This window comes from Alexandromys fortis, unplaced genomic scaffold (genome assembly GCF_014885135.2).
Source record: "Alexandromys fortis isolate MF-2015 unplaced genomic scaffold, M_Fortis_MF-2015_v1.1 scaffold_87, whole genome shotgun sequence".
In the NCBI taxonomy this organism is placed as follows: Eukaryota; Metazoa; Chordata; class Mammalia; order Rodentia; family Cricetidae; genus Alexandromys; species Alexandromys fortis.
Genome location: NW_026067971.1, coordinates 6,610,151 through 6,632,829, shown reverse-complemented (window position 1 = coordinate 6,632,829; position 22,679 = coordinate 6,610,151). Strand labels below are relative to the sequence as shown.

Sequence of the window (22,679 nt, the reverse complement as noted above, 5' to 3'; positions counted from 1 at the left end):
CCCATAGAAAGAACATCACCCCCATGACAGCTGGAAGTAATTCTAGAAGATGACGTTCCCTCTCCCAACAAAGTTTGTCCTCAGGGTTAGGGACATCATTTAGGAGTTGATTATAATTGGTATAGGGTTGGGGGGAAAATTATGTAGGATTAGGGGTTTCTTAAAAAAAAAAGAAGTTGGATGGGATAATAGATTATTGTGAGCTTACTCACACTAATAATATTAGTAAGTAATAGAGTGAATACTTGTGAGCTACTATTTATAGGCAATTTACACTGGTATAGATTCTTGTATATTGATACAAACTTATTGAATGTTCCTATTCTCATCTACAATATTTGTACATCTAGGCAACGTTATTTTGTCATATTCTCTGCATGCATGCTTCTCTACCTCTGCTTAAGACATTTTGAATATTGATACAATTTTAGGGCATATTTATCATATTGCAATATACATTTCTACCTCTGAACAAGGTACTTACACTTTTTGAGATCATTGTCCTCATTTGTTGCAGTTGTTTTAAGATTGTTTAATGTTCTAATATGAAGTCTTAGTCTTTAAGTTATATAGATATTAAGATTCATAGGTCAGTAGTCATGCATGTTTGTCATACTTATAGTTAGACTAATCAGGTTCTTTAGATACATAGAGATTATATTCTGCATAGGTAGGTAATCTTCAACCACTTCAAAGAGCTGTAGAGTATGGCATTTAAATAACTTAGGGTTCTGTTGACCTGAAAGAGGATTATTCCCAAGAGAATGTTGAACACCGAAAACACTCTACTTGGAGCTTGTCTTCTTCTTGGCACAACTGGCCTTTGGGCAAGGAACTGCCCATGCATCGACCACTGACAAAATGCACCATGTCCAGACAGGACAAGCAGGATACAATAAAAAAGACTGTCAAATCCTGCCAAGACAGGGAAAGATGGTTTTGAAATATTCCCTGCCTCTGAAAATTGGCTGTCTGCTACTCTAGGCCTTAGCCAAAGTTGTTTGCTCCGATGTTGCAAAGGAGATTTTGGGTGATTGCTCAGGTGATAGTTGTTTCTGTCATTTGTTGTATATTTTGGAAGTTGCTTGACTGCACTTCCTGCTTACTCAAGTAATATTATCTCCCTTCTCGGGTCTTCGTTGGGGTTAAAGACTAGATAGTTGTAGTTACTTTCCTCTCATGACTTTGCCGAGTTATTTATTATACAAGACTTAAACTCATTAGGATAGGATAATTATTGAAACATTTATTACATGTTTCTTGCTTGATATTGCTTATGCTGGTTGTAATTCCAATTTTTATACCTGTTGTTTTTATTGTATATAACTTTGTGTTAGGCTTAGAACTTATTTAAAAAGGGGGGAAATGCTGTAGGAATTTCTACTGCCAGTAGCCTTTAAGTATCACATACTCTTGGGTGTGGTCTCTTATACATATATGCCGATGTAAAATGTATGTCTGGCCTCTTTTCCGGCTCTGGTATTCATTACTGTTCCCCATCCCAGCAGAAGATTGTAATCTGTGAGTCTTCCCCTAAACATATAACCCTCTATTATACTCAATTCTGAGCTAGTGTGGGATTTCTTTTAAGTGTCCTTCTTCACAAGGTCTCACTATACAGTCATTGATAGCCTGGAATTCATTATCCAGATGAGGCTGGCTTTGAACTTAGAGATCTGTCTGCCTTTGCCTGCTGAGTGCTGGGATTAAAGGTGGGTACCACTATATCTGGCTGAGAAAATAAAAATGTAAAAGCTGTTCCTTTTTATCTCCCCTCCTCCCTATTCTTCTTTGACTCTCTCCATGGCCCAAGCAACCTGGGAAGACTATAGCACACACCACATGCGTCCCGCTCAAGTTACCTGGACAGACTACAGCACACACCACATATGTCTGGCTCAAGTAACCTGGATAGACTGTAGACACTTAGCACATATGCCTAGTTAAGTTACCATTCTTTAAAGGAGCAGTCTGACATAAATATTTAAAAGGAAATGTTTATTATTAAATACATATTCCCAAAACATTCACATTTTTAAAAAAATACACACAAGACAAAATGTATATACATGCTGATCGGTGCTCAAAACAGGATGAGTTTTCTGAGTGACAGGTCCCTAGAACCTGTCGTTATCCAAGGGGACTCCTCAGCAAGTCTACCCTTCAGACCCCTGGGAAGCCAGAGCAGTTTGTAACGTAAAAAATGCACAAATTGCTGTGCAAGTCCTTAGCTGCTTTGTTTACTTCATTATCCTTCTTCCCAATCCACCTGAGACTTCCTCTCTGAGCAAGGTCAACTTAGAACAGAAACACAGAAATCTGGATGCTCGCAGCAGACAAAACCCCCACAATGTTCCCAGCTATACACTCACCTTTCCTTGTGGCAGATACCTAATTAAATAATAAACTAAGACAGTGTGGAAAAAATGGTTCTAAGAGGAAAAAAAGCATTTCCGCCTTATCAACAACACGCACATCATTAGGCTGTCAATATAAACATGGGCTACACTCGGTAAAGCACCAGACTGCAGCAGCACTGTGTAACCTCCCTACATCTCTGCAGTAACTACCTGTGTTTATATGCACACCTACAGGAAAGATCTCTATCTCTCCTATACACCCCATGTACACAGCGTAGACCGCACAGATCTGGAAGCAATCTTTTTCATTCATTTAGGCCCTGTCATACCTGTGAATTTTATGACCTGTTCCTTGAACCCGTGAATCAGACTAAGGCTGCTCTAGAAGCAGAGAAAACCAGGGAACTAAAGATCGGACTCTACTTGGTGGTTTAACTCAAAGGTCACGCAAGGACATCTGTTTGCAGTCTGACATCAGAGCAAATACTGTAATTTTAAAATAAGTTATTCATCCTCCCTGGACTTGGATGCAAACAAGAACCTGTGGTTAGCTGCCCCACCTCAGAAGACACAGCAGACAGTGAACGGAGAAACGGTATCAGGAGCGCATATCTTTAAAGAACGGATGCAATAAGGCTGCTTCTGCTGTTATTCGTGAAGCTGGGTTTAGATCCAGAAGTTTATCGAGCAGATCATAGGCCTCATCAGGCACTGCGTCCCAGCCTTCCGAGTTCGTAGTACACTCCATGGGATGAGTCTCACAGCCACCATTGTCCCCTCGATACACGGAATCCTTCGAGTGCTGTGGTGGAGGTATTTGTACAGGGGAAGACGTGTTCTCTGGAGAAGCACACCCTGGTGGACCAGCTGCTAACTTGGGGGTGTCAGGGTCCAGACCCCTTAGACTCTCACAGAGTTTTCTCAGGTCTTGTGCCGGAACTTCTTTGCTACACAAAATTGATTTGCCTAAAAGAAAAAACAATTACCTGAATTTATCAGAAGCAACTCATGGTGATATCTTGTTTGTACAAATAAAGCTTGCCTCAAGATCAGCAGGTGGAGCTCGCCACTAGCTCACCCTGTCTGCACAGACAGGGAGTTACATGGCTGGGTAGAGAGGAAGTGATGGGGTGGGGGAGACAAGAACTCGGTCTTCTTTTGGCTGGGAAGTTGAGTAGGTCAGGTTGGTTTTGCTTCTTCACTTCTCTGATCCCTCAGCATTCCCCCCCCCCCCAATATTTGACTCTGGGCTTTTAATAAGACCTATTAGAACTCGTGGTACAGCAACTTATGAGAAACATGTAAGACCAGTCATGTGCCTCACAAATGTATTCAACGTTCACAGCTGAAAGCCAGGTTACAAAGTAGGGAACAGAAAACAGAAAGCAGGGATTTCCTGAGCTGACTGCCAACTTCTCCGCATACCACAGGTAAGTTAGGATGTTCTGGTAAACACACTTGGGCTTAGCTCAAGAATCATATGTGTGAGGTCTGTATTCAGAAAGGGCCTTGTTAAGCTTCTGTTAATCTGTGGAGGGTTGTTACTATGGTAACGAATGAAACATGTCTGTCTCACCTACAGACTTTGAGCTCCTTCAAGATTCAGATGTTTGGATCTCCTCAAACCTATGCATTCCTGGTGCACACGAGACACTGTCAATGTCTGCTGTGCTGGTCTAGATGAACCTGTCCTAAACAGTAGCCGCGCCCTCTCCACTCTACCATCTCTAGCAAACGTTTTCTTGGACTAGGACTTCAGCTCACAATAAACAGTGCCTGGTACCCACCCCAGGTATGCTCATGAACAAACCACATCTCAGTTTTTTCAAAACTATAAGGGTCAGGCGGGGAGGTAATCAGTGGATACAGCACTTGCTGCGTTCAGTGTGAGGACTCAGGTTCTCGTTCCCACAATCCACCCAAATGCCTAGTAAGTGTGATGGCACACCTTTAATTCTAGTGCTTAGTAGGCAGAGACGGGAGACCTCTCAGGGCAAACTAGCTTGTAAGAATAGCCGTATCATCAATCTGTGTCTCCGTGAGTAAAGAGAGCAAGAGGAGGGCTCCTGCGTCAACTTCAGGCCTTCACAAGTGCAAGCGCAAGCACATGGGCGCGCGCGCACACACACACACACACATTTAAAAATGTAAATGCCTGTAAAATAACCTGCCACCAGTCTGTTGCCAGAATGGGCAAAAGTAAGGACAGAACAGGTCATCGTCAACTGTATACTTCCATATCAGACAGAAATGCAGCTGTAAACAGTGAGACGCACACACAGGCCCCTTGATGGAGCAAACAGCCTGCCAACAAAGCAATCTTGGTAGTAGAAAGCCTCCTTTACATATTCTAATATAATTACTGGACAGGAAAGAGGATGGGGTGAGGAATGGAGAAAGCCAAGGAAGCGAGTGAACAGACTAAGCTTGTGAGGGTATAACATGTGAGCCCACTGTTACTTTTAAAACTCACTTCTACTTTTTTTTTTTAAATATTTATTTATTTATTATGTATACAATATTCTGTCTGTGTGTATGTCTGCAGGCCAGAAGAGGGCACCAGACCCCATTACAGATGGTTGTGAGCCACCATGTGGTTGCTGGGAATTGAACTCGGGACCTTTGGAAGAGCAGGCAATGCTCTTAACCTCTGAGCCATCTCTCCAGCCCCCCTCACTTCTACTTTTGACAGGAAATTCGACCAGAGGAAGCAAGCCATACAGTTTTATTCCTAATTTATTAGCTTGCTCTGACATAAGATAAAGTCCAGCATGTTCTAGTGCCAGGGAATATTGTTTTAAGGTTTGTTTCTTTTCTTTGTGTTGATTTATTTAACTCTGTGAAGCTATTACTTTGCCTGTCTAAAATACCTGAGGGTAATAAAGAGCTGAACGGCCAACGGGCTGGGAGCAGAGAGCACACATATGATAAATATGGGAGAAAAGGGTCGGAGGAGGGGAGGACATCAGTACTAGGCACCCCACACAGGGGCCATGGAGTCAGAGTGAAAGTAAGACTCACAGAAGTAAGAAAAGGAGAAAGTCCAGAGGCAAAAAGGAGATGGGATAAGTCAAGTTAAGAAAAGCTGGCTAGGGGCTGGAGAGATGGCTCAGAGGTTAAGAGCACTGACTGTTCTTCCCGAGGTCCTGAGTTCAATTCCCAGCAACCACATGGTGGCTCACAGCCATCTATAATGAGATCTGGTGCCCTCTTCTGGCATACAAACATACATGAAAGGGATGTTGTATACATAATAAATAAATAAATCTAAAAAAAAAAAAAAAAAAAAAAAAAAAAAAAAAAAAAAAAAAAAAAAAAAAAAAAAAAAAAAAAAAAAAAAAAAAAAAAAAAAGAAAAGCTGGCTAGAAACCAGTTAGTCTAAGGCCGGGCTAGGTAAGAATCAGCCTCCCTATGTGATTTATTTGGGAGCCGGGTGGGGGGTCCCCTCAAAAGAGCCAAAAAAGCCAAATACATGGCATCCTGGGCTGTGTATGCACACAAATGTTAGCACGTGACCAAGAGTACATTTAAATAAAGAACTGAGGGAAACACCCCAACGAACACATTCAGCCAGGATATGCTGTGCCAGGCATTTGTTTCTGTTCAGTTTTCTTTGAACCTATTCACTACCGCCACCTACAATGGGACAGGCTCCGCCATGAAGCAGCGTGTTTCTGGGCACCGAGTCTTTAGCGCCCAGCTCAGGCTTATAAGATCTGACTGAAGGAATTCCATTCCTGGCCCTCATTATAATAACTATCAATGAGGGAAATTCAAGCTTTTCAACAAAATGTTTTGGTACTGGCTGACAGGCTGCAGACCCCCAGCCTTCTTTTAAAGCTGTTTAATGGGAGGTGGAAAGTTTCACGCAGTTGAGAACAATTGTGAGCACGTTCTAGCCTCTGTGAGAGTCCTAATTTCAGGGCAGATGTCACTCCTACCATGTAAGCATGTGCTAGTCTCTGTGATGGAGTCCTAATAAGTATTCCATTTTTCTAAATTGTATTTTCCATGTAGGCAGGGTGGGGGCAAAAGTATGTAGTTCTTAAAGTTTGTCAGTCAATTCTGACATGTATTTCTGTCTACGATCCCCTGGTCCTGGGGCTGGGCACACAGCAGCTTAGTTGCTCTGGAGCAGCAGTTGTACTACTGCTTGGAGAAGAGACACACGGTGGGATCTGAGTCTGGGCCACTAGAGCAAGGCTGAGGTCATTCTCAGGACCCTGTGGGACGCATCTTCTCAGTCTGAACTTATAGTGCTATCACACATCTGTAACACAAGCCCTCAGGAGGCACTGGCAGGAGGACCTGTGAGTTCCACGCTGGCCTGGTATGTAGGCCAGGCCAGCCATAAGTATAAGAGACCCTGCCTCAAAAAGTAAAGAAATTACACGTATGTGTGACAATGTGCCGTAAGCGAAGGTCGGGTAGTCTTACCTCTCTGCCTCCCTGACCCCAGGAAACTACACATTCCCATTACCTTCCCTAGGGCGGTCCTTCCTTCCGCACCAAGAACCTGACGCTTAATAAACAACACATTAAATTTTAGTATTAAAAACATTTATATAATAAAAGTCAAATTACCACCAAAGAGTTAAGATTACAACGCTGACTTCTAGCTGGCTGACAAAGAAACGCAGACAGCTTCCGGTACCAGAGCCATTAGTGCTCTGTGATCCAGCAAATGGTTTCATGTTGTAAATAACCGTTTTCACACAAGTGACAATTTCCTAGGAGTCAATGACTACGAATACCAAGAAAGATATTTGCAAGAATTTTGTAAGAATTTATTTAGCAATTTATAGGCGATCATTAAAAGCATCTGTGTTGCTCTAGGACATGAAACTCACCGAAAGCTTTAGCAGCCTGGACAGTTTCCCTGGACCCTCGGACTGTCATGATCTGAGCCAGAGCAGTTAAGTCGTCGCTGGCCTTGTAGAACGGGTACCGCCCACTGAGCAGGGAGAGCAGGATGACACCTGCTGACCACATGTCGATCGCTGTGACAGGAAACCAACATTAGAACCCAGCCTCCACTGTGAGCGTGCGGCCATCTGACTGGGGGCTGCGGACCTTTCCTGTGAGCTGACATCAACAGAGTCCCACCAAATAGCTCTGGAATGGCTACCTAAGTTTCTGAGGAGAAACTTTAATGTATGACCACAGCTCCAGTTCAACACTTCTGCAAAGTACTTTTCTCTCTTCAACACACTGGGATTAGAAACATTTCATCACTGTGAGTAAATGTACATCACAATATAATCAGAGGAAATTCAACAACAGCTACATGGGCAGAAACCTGGATGCTCTTCAGGAATGCACCATGGTAGTGAGGGGTTCTCCTCTAGTGAGACACTGGGCATTAACACCAGCGCAGTGCAACCCTGGGTCTGAGCCCCAGGACCAGGAGAAAAACACAGCCAGCCTGACTCGAGCCTCCTTGTCGCTGTCCCCGGCCGCTCACCAATGTCTGCTCCTTCACCCTGTGCTGAGGTTCCTCAGAATTCCAATCTCTTCCCTGCATATTTCCCAGCTCCACCACAGTACAGCTATAGCCACCATTTATATCCTGATGCTCAACCGTGACTCCATCCCAGCTCCTGCCCTGAGCTTAGGACTCTTACTCTGCAGGACATTCTATTTGGACGTGCCATGAATCTCAACCCGGCTACGGCTCAGTCAGTTACATCTTTCTCTCCTTCATTCTCAGTCTTGTTTCTGGACATGCCCACACCCCTCAGGCTAGCAATATAAACACACTGGATGCCGTTTCCCTCCGATACCCCAACCAACACCTACTAGCTGTGCTTGTCAATCCCCCGCCTCCACCGTTACCCCTCCGCTCAGCTGGACCTCTGTAGGACACTCAAGCTATTCCTTCTGCAGGCTCCTACAATGCAATCCCCACTGTCTGTCCTTGATGGCGTCTATGGCCCACAGTCCAAGGTTTAACAAGCGCCAGCGTGTCTTTCCCGTGTACCTCCAATCATGTCTTCATTTCTATTTTACACCAAGCAGCACTAGACTCCCAGCTTCCTCTACTGCGGACTGTGCTCTTTCTGCAGTCTCCAACTCTACAGTATTTCCTCCGCAGTCATCTTCTCGAGCCCCCCCCCCACATGCCCTCGGTGTCTTGTGACCACGCGTCCTAACTGGAATGTAACGAGGCCATCGTGCGCATTTACACGCCACTAGTGTCCCAGGACAGGTTCATAACGAACGACTTCTTCGAGGCCCATGATCCACGTGAGCAGTGGGCATCATCTCATCCATCTAACATGGCGTCTCCAGGCCCCACCTCCACAAAAGGAGGCTCCTGCACTTCTGACAGGGTCTTCAAGGCTCTACGACTTCCTGGATTCTAGAAATCTTTTCTCCTTGTCAAAGTCTGTTAACTGTTATTGCATTATTTTCATGGTAACAAAATACTAAAAAAATGTGTCCGTGCCACAGAAAGCATTGTGCAGAAATTTGAGGTGGAAGAGAATGGGAAAGTGCTGCAGCCCTGACGCTAACAGGAACACTGGACAGCACCCCCCCCCCCCCCCCCCCCCCCCAGGCATCCTTAGGAAAGAGGAGCTGCTGCAGCTGCCAGGACCTCAACCTCAGGCATGAGGATGAGCGCTCTGGATGACTCCGCACCTCAAGATACACACCTGTAGTTTGGTTAGGACACTTGGTCAGGACCTCCGGTGCCCTGAATCCTGGTGTGCCTGCCCGAGGGGCAACCTGCTGCCGCCTTGTAAGGAAAAAGAAGACACCTAGTTACGTTAAAATTGAGCTATTAGTGGGGCATGGGGGATACATGCCTTAATCCATCCTAGCTTGAGAGACAGAATCTAGCCTGGTCTACACAGACAGACAGAGCTCCAGGACAGCCTGGTCTACTGAGATAAGAGCTCCAGGACAAGCTTTATTTATTAAAACACAAATAATATACCACTATATAAGCTACCAAATTAGTTCACATGAATTCTGCCCTGGTGTCAGCAGAAATACAATTCTCATAAGCACCGAACACTCCCTGTGATAAACATTCTCAACTGACTTTCATTCTCCTCTGCCAACCCCCACACACTGGCGCTAGCCCAGATGGATTTCAACACAGTTTTCAAGTATAAAAACAGACGATAGGCAATAAAAAGTGTGATAGAAAAACAGAATACAACAGGAATTCATATAAAAACCGTTTGGTTGGGGGACCTTGAGTTACTGATATACTCAGTCACATGTAGATTTGAGCTCATCGGGAAGAACCTATAAAAACCAAGCCTAAAGGAAAAACTTTCCAGACAGAGAAGCCTGCAAGGCCTTATTAGGTTCTGGTCACTCAACAGGCAGGAGCAGCAAAGTCAACAGAAAGAGTGACTTCTGCGAACATGTCTCCAAGCGCCTCCCCACCCACCCGTAGCCGCGTGTGAAAGAGTTCTCATCACACGAATACGCGACAACCGTAATTTACCAGCGTGCGGCTGTGTACGGGGCCCATGTTTACTCCCTGCACCCACTAAACCAAGATCCCACCAGTCCTTCCCAGTCTAAGCGTGTCTGGCTCACCTTGCCAGGCAAATGCTGCACACTCTGTCTGTTCCGTAACAGTCGCAGGTCGGCACGGCCGGGCAGGAACTGGCAGTTTTCCTCACCCCACTAGTCACAGCTTTGGTAGAAACGGCTGCCTTTTTTGTTGCTAGCTTTCTTGAGATTACGTCCACAGTCTTTGATTGCTTTATGAGCTACAAAAAAGGTTGTATTTTCTATTTTTGTGGTATTTAACAGACACTTTCAAATGCTGGCACGGTAAAAAGCATTATCAGAGGCATGGACTTCACTCAAAACTGCTGAAGGAGCTACAGACTGCAATCAGCAGCTATCTACTAAAATGCGTTAAGGCCGCTGGGCAGGGTCCTATATGTTAGTAATAGCTGAACTAGGGAGGCTGAGGCAGGATTCCAAGTTCGATGCCAGCCTAGGCTGGGTAGTAAAGTCCTGCCTCAAAAACAGAGTTTGGCTTTCTGTCTACTAACATTAAGACTCACTAGTTAGCGTGGCAGAGTGACGCTGTATTAGAACATGTCCTGACACACTAGAGAAGCACCTAACAGCACCTACAGTTGCTAACTACCGAGGTCTGACTCCACTTCACAACTGTAACACGCAGTTACACTGCGTCCATCTGTTGCCCGAGCGCTTGCTGCCAGAGTCCCTAAGTCACTTTAACATCACCTATCCTGAAGGCACATTACAGGTCTATTTAACCTACTGTGTGGGGACTGAGGTGCTGTGAGCTCAGGTGGAGTCTATCCTGTTCTGAATGTTCCTCTAGACAAAGAACAGCAACAGCTAACCAGAATTAAAAACTCCATCAAAAAACTTCAGAAAAAAATTAAAGATCGACTTTTGATCTTTAATCAAAAGTCTGCCAAAGCCAAACTCTAGCGCCTGCTCTAGCGCTAACCCCGGTGGATTCCCTGAGCTCGGCGGACAGTTGGGCTGCAAAGCTACATTACTTACTTTCTCTGCAGGGCTCTCATGTGAAATGGAGCTGTGTATATTGAAATTTCTTTCTCCAAAAACAGAGCGCTGGACAGAAAGGCCTACAGATCCCTCCTACAATACCAAGGGAAACAGGGAAAACAAGGATTACATCTGTAACACTTTCTGCCAGCGGTACTCTGCTCGAGTTTCAGAACAAGACAGCTGCACTCAAGATATGAAGGAGAAACAGCTAGGCAACTTGTAACACCCACACCATGTCACCAGTACACACACACACACACACACACACACACACACACACAGTCCCCCACCACCACCACCGAAGTCTCTAAAGCCACTTGCACAGATGCTTCACGTTCCTGAGCAGCTAAAATGGAGACAGACACTTGACATTTTCCCCCTTAATGCTTTTTAAAAAGGAGGACATCTACATTTTGTAACACACAGGGGAACCCCCCCCCATTTTATTATATAATGCACTCTATAACTGCAGAGACTGCAGGCTGATAGATAGAGCAGGAACCTTTAGCCTGAATGGAGTAACAACTCTAGTGACAACTGAAACATGTGACCTTGAAAGGCCTAGCCTTCTATCCCCCTCTGATGGCTGATGGAGAACACGCCTAAATGTTCGTATTTGGAAATGTAAAAGGCAGAACCTTTCCGTCTTTTCCTGGCTTAATGTGAATCTGTGTGTTTGCGTAGGATCTTTTGACGGACGTTTTTGGGGCACATTGCTGATCCACATTTTTAGGTGCTGGGCGACTCAGTGATCCCTTGTGTCCAGTGACTCCGTGGTACTTGTTTCGTGAACAACCTTCCTGCTGGGCCTCGGACTGGACAAACTTGAGAAGCTCAATTTTTGTGTCATGGGTTCCTTGGGCCAAACCAAAGTCCACCAAGGCATACCTAAGAAGCAGAGTTCAGTATTATCACCTTACTATAGCAATTTAATAACCTTAGTAACCTTAATAACATCCATCCAAACCATATCAGAAACTGCAATTCACTCCAGAACGGTAAGAATTTATGATGGGGGGGTGGCTAAGAGATGGCTCAGCAGTTAGGAATACTGCCTGCTCTTCCAAAGGACCCAGATTCAATTTCCTGTACCCATACGACCACTAAAACACTCTGTAATTGCAGTTCCAGGGGATCTGAGTATCAGAAAGGATGAATCCTTTAAGCGACCAGTCAGTTAAGCACCTCTCTCTGCTTCTGGCCGTGCGGAGACAAGGCAGAGGAGAGGAAGGCGACACCCGTGGCTATTTAGGAGTGGGAGGTGGGAGGGGCTTACAGTGGGCAACTTCCACTGAAACAAGTACAAAGAAATTACAGAAAAACACAGGCTACAGAATTGGTCTTAGTTTCCTGATCATACTAAGTATGATATACAGCATAAATACTATTTTCAGCTTGTAACATCTCTTCCATATTTAATCAAAATGCACATAACAGCTTTGGGGTTAAAAGGGCTCTAAGGTCAAAAGGGAGTAGATTCTAAGTTTGTCTCATCTAAGTGCGTATCTCATGATGTCCATGTGTTATGAAGATAATTTTATTTTTCTCGTTGCATCTCCTCTCCCCAGTCACAATAAAAACTTGAACAGAAACAACGTGAGCACCGTGGCTGTTTATATTATATGTCTATCTAAGAGACATCGTGAGCACCGTGGTTATTTATATTGTATGTCTAAGAGATGAACTCTACAGTGCAAATTCAACTCTCATGTTTTCTGGGATTTCCTACTTACTTTTTCAGGCGTCTATTATATAAAAAGTTGCTGGGCTTCACATCACGGTGAACAATACCAAACTGATGAATCCGTTTCAAAGCAATGAAGAGATTAAACATATATTCCCGCACTTCTTCAAAGGAAAGAGAATTCAAAATGTCCTAAAATAGAGTTATGAACTAAGTCACAAAACTACTTCAGCTAAACATTTAGCTAAGCAAAGCTATAAAACTATTGAGACCTACCAGAAACGACTCATGTTCCAGATAGGGCATGGCAATGACCACGTGGTCATCCTTCCTGAAGCAGTACTTAACTCCCATGACGTTGTCCTGCCCCCTGGTGGGAAATGAACACACAATGCACTTTAGAGGGAAGGTCAGAGCACTGCAGCTTTATCCCTTAAAAACTGAATTAGTTCAGCAACATACATGTACTTACTACTAGAATATGCAACAAAATCACATTAGGGAATATAACCATTTAACTGACATATAAAAGGTAAATTTTTCAAACAAAAATAGCACCAGTTATAAGGTTACTATGACAATCCAAAGATGAGAAATCCCGAGTTTTAAGTGAGGACATGGGCAGACAACAAGGCAGATAAGAGGGGTCAGAACGAATGTAAGAGCCAGAGGGGTCTCCAAGGAAACAGTGTCCTTCTATTTTTATTATTGGCTTTTATTTTATTTTTAATGTCTTACTAGTATTTTGTCTATACATTGTGGTTTCTGACCTTGTGTTTTTATGGGTTTTGTTTGGGTGTGTGTGTTTCTCTTTTCTCTTTCATTTCATCCATCAGAGATCTTCCTGCCTCCCAGCTCCTAAGAGAGAAGGTGCGCACCACCGCACCTGGCCTCAGTCTGCTCTCTGTTTGCCTGTTTGTTCACTTTCCATACAGAGAAAGGGTGTGGAACTGGGTGGATGGGAAACCATGATGAGAATATATCGTATGAAAAGTTCTTCAGTTAAAATAAAACCCCAAACTTCAGTCTGCCAACACCTCATGAAAAAGGTTCCCACAAATGAGGGAACAAGGCAAAGGAGAACGTCCCCAAAGTCACGAAAGGACTTAAATCGTGGAGGTCTGGTTGAACCCAGGCAGTTTCCCCTGGAGTAGATACTCCTACTCTCTGAGCTAGAAGGGGACGTTAGAGGGAAGTTATCAGTAGTTAGCAGTAAATTAGGAACAGCAGAGAGGGAAGCATCTAAAACCCAGTCAACAAGGCATTAAAACCACACCTTCCCAGTGAGAAGCCAAGCAAGGGACTGAGAACGCACTGGCAGAAAAGACACCTTTTTTAGCTCAGGTTCTCACGTTATAGTTCAGTCTGGTCTAAAACCTCACAGAGATCCTTCTGCCTTAGCACTGCTGAGATTATAGGCATCGCCCGACCTGGGCAATGCCAGTTCAGGAGTAAAATGAAGACGCTGAGGGTGGTATCTACGTGTCTGGCTTGAACAACTGAGCAGGCAGATGTAGCATCTTTTACACACAGGCAGAGGAGAACAATTGCTGGACTGGTTATTTTCTGGCTAGGCAAGACAGATTAAACTTTAGGGGTGTATGCGCACATCCAATACACAGACAAATTAATACATCATACATGGAAGCCGATAAAGTGGATCTCACAGAGTAGAAAGCAAAACAGGATCACTAGAGGTTCAAGGTTAGTGATAATGGTTATCAAAACACATCTGGCTGCCAGCAATAAGGCCTGGTGTTCTGCTGCACAGTAGGGTGACTATAGTTCAGAGCAATTTATTTATACATTTCATCTGAGGTCTGAAATACAAAACAAGATAAACATTTAAAGAGACAGAATTATTACTACACCTGCTTTTGCTTATATAAAATTATTATATCATGCTCTATAAATGTGCAATTATTTTGTGTCTGTTAAAAAAGTCAATTATGTTCAACAAAGAGAGCAACTGAGTGTGTAGTCAGAAGTGTACAGTCACGTGTGTAGTCACAAGTGTGTAGGCAGAAGCATGTAGGCACAAGTGTGTAGTCACAAGAGTGTAGTCACAAGCGTGTAGGCAGAAGCGTGTAGGCACAAGCGTGTAGGCACAAGCGTGTAGTCAGAAATGGTGCGTGTAAATAACTTCTGAGAAACTGGCCGTTAAGGAGAGCTAAGGGGCAGCAGAGCAACCTGATGACGAAGGACAACTCAGAGCGAGTGGACACTGGTCAGCACATCCATGTGTCGACAGGACTAACCGAGCTGAGTCTAGTCGCCGAGAGGAAAGACAGGAAACAACAGGAGGAAAGGCTATCAGTCCTGGAGAGGGAGACAGTTCTTCCCACTAAGAACAAGCGCGGACCATAAGCCAAAGCCAGTATTTGCCAGGAAGGAAGGTTACAAAGAGATACGGGGTAAAAACAGGAAGCCATGCTGGAGCTCAGGAGAAATCCCCTCTAAAAGGATTAATGGAAATTTAACCATGCCAGGTGTGGGCAAAGCACTAGCCAAGAGCAAAGAGGTGGCGGGAACTTCAGGCACAATCTCATCATTCCTGCAAACCACAGCCAGTTCCGTGAAACGCCTGCCAGTCGCCTACCCCGCAACGGTCAGACACTGAAGCTCTGCGGCAATTCTTACAGGATGGCTTGTTGGGATTAAGTGTTTCAGCGCAATTTTCTCTTCGTGTCCTACTTGCAACTGTGCCGTGGCCAAATAAACAGAGCTGAAGGTGCCTAGAAGCAATTCAGCAGATTTTTCACTATTAGGCTTTAAAAATGTTAAGGTAAACAATGCTATAAGATTAATAAATGTCTCAATGGGATAAAAGACCAAGTTATGACTGTCTGTTTTACCCTTAATATTTATTACTTTCATTCTTTCCAAGAGGGAAAAAATCTGTCACCATAGCTACTAACATTATCATGATTTCAACAGTTTCACAATATAAAATATACCCTTAAATTACCTTCTCCGATTTTGTCCTTGATTTTGAACAGACTGACAAGCTGTGGAACAGCTTCACAAAGCTTCTCAATATCTCTTTTAATGCCTATGAGGGAAGTAAGAATTTATAGTTAGAATCAATGAGAGGTATTTAAGGGTTTTGTTGTTGTTCCTTTTGGTTTGGGACAGGGTCAAGCACACCCCCACCCCCAGACGTCCTGGAAGTCACTCTGTAGACCAGGCTGGCCTTGAACTCAAGGAGAGCTGGGATAAAAGGTGTGCACCACCACTGCCACCAGGCTTGGACAGGGTCTGTGAATCTCCCCTCTGACTCTCAAGTACCATTACAGGAATTTGCCGTCACTGCTCAGCTTCTACAACTCCTTAGGTGAAAGAGAAATCAAGTCGGGTGTGGTGGTGCACGCCTTTAATCCCAGCACTTGGGCAGCAGAGACAGGCGGATCTCTGAGTTCGAGGCCAGCATGGCCAGCAGAGTAAGTTCCAGGACAGTTACACAGAGAAACCATGTCTCGAAAAACCAAAAAAGATAAATCAATGAAATACATTTTAAAGCAAGTAATTAACCACAAAATGATAAACATTAAAATCCCATAGAGTTGCTAAAAAGTTGCAAGCTACAAGTTACCAGCAGGAAAATAAAAAAGACAGCCTCAAAAGCAAACATGGTGAATTTCTACAGACTAAGAGATACACAGCCAGTACATAGCTGGCCTTTAAGATGAAAATGCCAAGTTTAAAGCAAAGAGACCCACGCAACAGATCTAGCTCCTCAGGACCCTAAGGCAGGAAGAGCACTGGAGCCCCAGGAGAGGGTGTGATAATACGTGCTGATACTTCCAGAGCCTGGGACGTGGAAATGTGAGGGTCAGGAGTTCAAGGCCAGCCTCAAACACGTAGTGAATTTGAGGCCAGACTGTCTCAAACACCCAAAATATATGAAATAAAATACAAACAAACATGCAATGCGTGCTGTGATCACTAGGTGGCACACTAAGGGCACAACGCAATAGTCTTGAAAACAATTTCCTTCACCAAGACCCAAAATCTCCCAGGCTGTCAAAGTGTCATGCACAGATTGGTCAGTCCATTCTTAGACAGACGGCCTTCTAAGGTCCTCTAGTATGAGGCAGGGAGAAACTCATTTAATGTGTCCCCAAACTTAACAGCATTCTCTGTCTTTGACCCCAGAAAATGGCTAATTTTAACTAAACACAAAAGTATAAAGTGGAAGCAGTAACATAAAATCTAGTAAACCATTGACACAAAAAGAACCCCATAAGAATCGTCAAATGAGCACGAGCTAGTTTCTCAAAATTATACTCAAAGTGTATGGTATCTTCAAAGTGCTTTCTCATGCATCACTTTCTCTGGTGGTTCTTCTCCCTGCAGGGGTGTGGCCAGAGCTCAGGGCTCACTAGGTAGTGCACACATCACCTGATTTCTGATGGAGCCTCACTACAGCTCAGGCTGGTCCCAAGCTTGCAATCCTTTCTTCCTGAATGCTGGGACTCCAGGCACATGCCACTGCTTGGCCCTCAGATTTTCCTAACGGCACCGTGACGTTGGCACACTATCTTGCCAGGCACAGCGGCACACAACTTTAGTCCCCTCACTCAGGAGGCAGAGGCAGGCATCTCCCTGCATGAGTTCCCAGCAGCCTGTTCTACACAGGAAGTTTGACACAGCTAGCTAGGGTGTGCACAGAGAGAGACCCTGTCTAAATTAGATTCAGAAATCAAGGCAGAGAGGTTACATCCTTTGCTCAGTATCAGGGAGGCACCATGACGCTTACACTAATTTACAATCACTACCTTTAAAAATGTTCGGCAACATGTATACTCTTAAAATGAACAAATTCAAGCAACTGAGCTTCTCCAGGAATTTTAGTCTAGTAGAAGAGACAGACTCTTTTTTGTTGTTCTTTTCCTAAGACAGGGTTTCTCTGTAGCCGTGGCTGTCCTGGAACTCAGGGATCCACCTGCCTCTGCCTCCCCAGTGCTGGGATTAAATGCGTGCGCTGCCACTGCCCGGCCTAGACGGATTGTGTGCTAGTGTGGGAAATGAAAGGACATTTTAAGAAGACAGAACTATGTATGCAGAGACACTGAGAAAGGAAAGAAGAGTTAAATGCAGCAGCAAAGCCGAAAAGGGCAAAGCAGACAACGTAAGCCAAGGCTACAGAGTTCAAAGCAGAGAAACGACAAGGAGAAGACAGATTGAAGGGGAAGAGGAACAAGCGTCAGAGACCAGAGTCCGAGAGGAGCCAACAGCGTCCCCTCAGGGAGGCAACAACTTAAGCTGCATCAGACAGAGGAGACTCCACACAATTTCAACACAACCCTGGAGATGGGGAGAGTAGGGTCTGTCTTGAGCAGAGTTCATCTCTGTGAATAATCTAAGTTTCCTATCTATAGGCCTACATACATATCATCATCATCATCACTATGGTTACTGGAATGCTGAGGACCAAACCTTGTGCACACTAGCACAGCGCTCTACCGCTGGGCTGCATCACCAGCTGGTGCTTTATCATCTACAGGAGAATATAAAAGTTGGGATAAGAAGGTTCTAATAGTATTCGTGTCATTTGGGCATTATGTAGACAAAGCTGGCCTCAAACTCAGAGATCCTCCAGTCTCTGCATCCCAAGTGCGTGAAAGGCTATGCCGCCACTACCAGCTATAGGAGCTTGAGAAACATCAATCTCTGATCTATCGCTAACATCTAGAAAAGCGCCTGCATATATGAATATATACTAAGTATCCATCACTTAGACATGTTCTCAGTCTCACCATAGAGCAACAGTATGGAGTATACTAACTTAATTTCCTATACTTAGGGGATCATGTAGTTTCATACAAGCTGAAATAAATTTAAAATAAAAGGAGAGCAAACCAAGGTAATACCTGCAACCACTGCAAGCATGCACTCGGACATCCAGTACCCACTGCAAGCATGCACTCGGACATCCAGTACCCACTGCAAGCATGCACTCGGACATCCAGTACCCACTGCAAGCATGCACTTGGACATCCAGTACCCACTGCAAGCATGCACTCGGACATCCCGTACCCACTGTAAGGCACACACTTGGGTATCCCGTACCCACTATAGGGCATGCACGCGGGTATCCCGTACCCACTGTAAGGCACGCACGCGGGCATCCCGTACCCACTGTAAGGCACGCACGCGGGTATCCCGTACCCACTGTAAGGCACGCACGCGGGCATCCCGTACCCACTGTAAGGCACGCACTTGGGTATCCTGTACCCACTGTAAGGCACGCACGCGGGCATCCCGTACCCACTGTAAGGCACGCACTTGGGTATCCCGTACCCACTGTATGGCACGCACGCGGGTATCCCGTACCCACTGTAAGGATGTTTTACTTAGACCTTGAAGAAGGCACTGTGGGAAGCAGTGATTGTTTGCTATTGTCTACAGAGCTGTGTTTCTGAAGGAGCTCTACGGTCTTGGCATGACTCTGGTCACAAGACCCTCCTGGCACACCCGGAACACCTTGCTTTACTGGTCCCGTACACAGTGCACAGTAAGGAATAAGCTGCAGGGGTGTGTGACGCTTCCTTCAGAAAACATGAAGATTAGATCAGGGCTTTGGTGTGAGGAACTTGTGTTAACAATCAATAAAGACACCTTTGCACGGCTGTCCTCCCTGCTGTGACAGAGCCTGAAATCCACCTAGAGTGACCTCTATCTTTGATTATTCCACAATAAACAGGACGCCCCCACAGCAAATGAAGTGCATACCACAAATTAAAAGTCAAAATTAGTATCTTTTTGGACAAGTCTAAATCTCCTTAGGACAAAGACAATGGCTGCATTTTGGACTCTCCTGTTTAAAAACATGCATGTTAAATGAACATGACCACATGGGCAGCAGCTACAGTGTGTATGAAGACATACTACTTCTGTGGGTGGCCCTGAGACTGGGTGTCAAGTAGCACGGGCTGGCCTTGAACCCTTGATCCTCAGGCCTCCACCAGCGCCTGAGCTTATGGCTGTGGACCCCCAAGGCCAGCTGAAGGGGCACGTTTTTGCTGGTAAGATACTATATTTTCAATCATCATCTTGAGTGGCGAGCTACAAATCACTCCATTCATTTCTATCTGTGAATTCTGTTTCTGAATACTTAAGATTCCTTCCCTGACAATTTCTACACCAAGCTTTCCCAGCCAGGGAAGGCGGGTCTGGAAGGGAAGTGCCAGTTTAGGCATCGAACAAACACGTTTCCCTAGAGAGTACTTAATGTCTGGACTAAATATTTGTTATCTAAAAGGACAAAGTTGGATTCCAATCCTCTTAAAATACAACCCAATCCCAAGTCTAGATTTTATGAATCTATGCAACAACACGTGAAATCCTACATAAACAAACGACTCAGTTCGTGAGTCAGGTGTTTGTGGATTTTTGTTTGTTTGTTTGTATTTCCGAGATTGTAATTCAATTACAGTACAACGAATTAGGGAATGCAGGAGGGCAGGCTGGGCGTGCATTGTCTGAACTGGGGCATTAAACACGTACCTGAAAGTTTGACATTCTGCTCATATTTTTTTAATGAGTCATCAGAGGGGCTCCTGTCACAGCCCTGCAGAGCAGAAAACGCCATCGGCTCCTCCATCTGAGCACCCAGTGAGGCTCCCACCACACACAACTGGAATGCCAAATGCCAACTACGGAGACATGGCCACAGGGGAGAGCAGCAGCTGTGAAAAACAGAACACCGTGAGAAAGGAGAACCCTGGGCCAGGCACACCGCGCCAACTGCCCTCAACGGAACTAACATTAAAAAAACACACCGTCCGTCCACCTCCCAGCCTGGAGGGTGGGATGAGCGGGGACTCCTGCGGGCTGGGGTGGAGCCGGCTCAGGCCGGCCTGGACACCCGCCCGCCCGCCGCGGGCTGGGGGGGGGGGGAGGAACGGCGGTTTGACCCGAGAAGACCCGGGAGCAGAGCGCTCGCCAGGAGGCTGGCCCACGGCCCCGCTCTAACCGGGTGCCAACCGAGTGCCGGGTCGGACCGCAGCGGAATGAATGAAGGGGAGAGCGGAGGGCGAGCACCCCCACACCAACGGGGAGCTCAGTGCGCAGGCGCACGCACCCTTTCCCGCCGCGGGAGCTCAAAGGAAGGATGCTCGCAGGGCGACCAAACCTAAGTCAGAGGGGAACTCGCCCCGGATCCCTCACAGTGCAGAGCTGGGAGCAGCCTGTCAGAAACTCACGGTTTAGGAGAGCCCGGACTTGGACGGTCGCGGCCGCCAGGAGCGCCCACCGAGGCAATGCACCAATGCGCCTGCGCGAGTTTTCCCGCGCTGCTTTGAATTGTCGTGCGCGCTCCGAAGCGCTCGGCTGCAAAGGCTCGCCGGGGGCCGCTGGCGGAAGAGGTGTGGTCTAAGGCCGGCCGGGCGGGTCGGCTGGGGTCGCTCCGGGACGTCCGCTCCGTCGAACCACGGAGAAATCGAGGTTGGAGAAGGAAGGCCGGGCAAGGGTCCGTCCTTGGCTCTGTCCCAGCCACACACTGTGGCCGTCCAGACACTGGCACTTCTCGGGCCAAAAGCCCCTTAGCTGAGTCCGTTTTACTTTTCTCCACTGAAAACAAAAAGTGTAATTGCTGATTTGTTGTGGCTTTTACAGTAGAGGTGGGCAGTGCCCGTCAGTGTATGTGGTTCATTTAGCCATGACAAGCCAGTTTTTAGGGGTTGAGCTAATAGCGGCGCTGAACACGGCAGTCAAAAGCCATCTCAATCTCGAATCTTTTTAAAATAACCAGTGAGGTGCCTACGTGCGTGGGCGTGGGTCGAACATGCCTGGGATTCCTACCACCCGTTGCATCCTCAGTGATTCCAACTGACCTGGCCACGACCCACTGCCGAGAGCTCGGTCAGGGGCGGGCCCGGAAACCACCCACCTACGCTGGCGTTTTGGCTGCTCTTGTGCCGGTAACCGCAGCTCCCCTTGCCTTATCCAGACGAGAGCATTCCACAGCGCTCCTCACCACCCCTGGCTCTGGCGTGCTCGGGTGACGCCCACCTCCACTAGACCAGCCTAGCCCCTAGTTCCCTGGCCCTTCGTCGGGGAGAGGGGTGTTGATACAGACGTCCCCTTTAAGGCTGATCCCTTAGTCTCTTATTCTCAGGACTTTGACCAGTTCCGCATCTCTCTAAGGACAGCTGTTGGGCAAGATATTATCTAAGCATATATTATAGATATTTATGACTGAGTTCTGGCTGCTCAGTTTTCATGTGGAGGAAAGAGAGAGACCGGAAGGAAGGGAGGGAGGGAGGGAGGGAGGGAGGGAGGGAGGGAGGGAGGGAGGAGACAGAGAGAGACTGAGAAAGAGTGGCCCTAAGAGATTAAAAGAGTCAGAAATCAAGGAAGAAAGTTTTACAGTTACAGAGGAATGACCAGCGGGTAGCAATTGCTGCATGGAAACTGAAGACACAGATTTAGATCCCTTGGCACCTGGCAGTGCTGGCACGTGCCTTAATCCCAGCACTTTGGAGGTAGAGGCAGGCCAGCCTGGTTCACAGAGTGAGTTCCAGGACAGGTTCCAAAGTTACAAAGAGAAACCCTGTCTCAAAACAAAAGAAAAAGATCGAACCTGTGGCCAAAAGTGAGGCAGAAAGATGGTATAGTAAAGCCTGATTTAAGAAGAAAGGATCTTCCCTCAACCTTTCTATGGTCCCAGGAAAGGTGAGAGGGGCTGCCGGAAACGGTTTATAGGCAGCAATGTGGTGGTCGCCACCCTCGTGACATCGCATATGACATCAGTGGTGCACTGGGATGCCCATCTAGATAAGAAGAGAAAATAGCTCGAGTAAAAATCATCGAACAGCCAAAATGACTTTTTATTTTATAGATATGGGGATTTGTTTGCCTGGATGCATGTCTGTTCATCACGCGCATGTCTACTGTCCAGGGAGGTCAAAAGAGGCACTGGATCCCCTACAACTGGAGTTCTAAGTAGCTGTGAACCTATGTGTGGGCACTGGGAACACAGCAAGTGTTCTTAATCACTGAGTCTTTCCACAGCTCTGGGGTAAATTTTTACATGTGGTGTTAGATAGGGGTCTAATCTTGTTCTTTTTTAAAAAATGCTATTCTTTTGTTGTATATACTCAGTTTTACCAGTA

General features: G+C 45.9%; 1 protein-coding gene across 3 annotated transcripts; it reads right to left on the bottom strand.

Moving 5' to 3' along the window:
• Positions 1 to 2,022: 2,022 nt before the first annotated feature.
• On the bottom strand, positions 2,023 to 21,139 carry Cdc7 (cell division cycle 7). Of its 3 annotated transcripts, XM_050155860.1 has the most exons (12): positions 20,769 to 21,139; positions 20,071 to 20,252; positions 15,530 to 15,613; positions 15,161 to 15,296; positions 12,838 to 12,931; positions 12,611 to 12,753; positions 11,516 to 11,765; positions 10,872 to 10,967; positions 9,918 to 10,093; positions 9,017 to 9,099; positions 7,211 to 7,360; positions 2,023 to 3,326 (listed from the first exon to the last, which is right to left on the bottom strand). In XM_050155860.1, the coding sequence occupies exons 2-12, from the start codon at positions 20,165 to 20,167 to the stop codon at positions 2,959 to 2,961; spliced, it is 1,677 nt and encodes a 558-aa protein (XP_050011817.1). In that variant the 5' UTR covers positions 20,168 to 20,252; positions 20,769 to 21,139; the 3' UTR covers positions 2,023 to 2,958. The 3 variants fall into 3 exon arrangements, with proteins under 3 accessions (XP_050011817.1, XP_050011816.1, XP_050011818.1); XM_050155859.1 differs by lacking the exon at positions 10,872 to 10,967 and having other exon boundaries at positions 20,769 to 20,888; XM_050155861.1 differs by lacking the exons at positions 20,071 to 20,252; positions 20,769 to 21,139 and having other exon boundaries at positions 15,202 to 15,296; positions 15,530 to 15,574.
• Between the last annotated feature and the right edge of the window lie 1,540 nt (positions 21,140 to 22,679).

Bases quoted from the DNA above. Each gene is read 5' to 3' on its own strand.
- Cdc7 (XM_050155860.1), bottom strand. From the start codon at position 20,167: ATGGAGGAGCCGATGGCGTTTTCTGCTCTGCAGGGCTGTGACAGGAGC. The intron at 10,094-10,871 runs GTAAGTAATGTA...CCTTTTTTGTAG, and splicing joins ATGAGAGCCCTGCAGAGAAA to CTCATAAAGCAATCAAAGAC. The intron at 9,100-9,917 runs GTGAGCCAGACA...TTTCCTTACAAG, and splicing joins TGCAGCATTTGCCTGGCAAG to GCGGCAGCAGGTTGCCCCTC.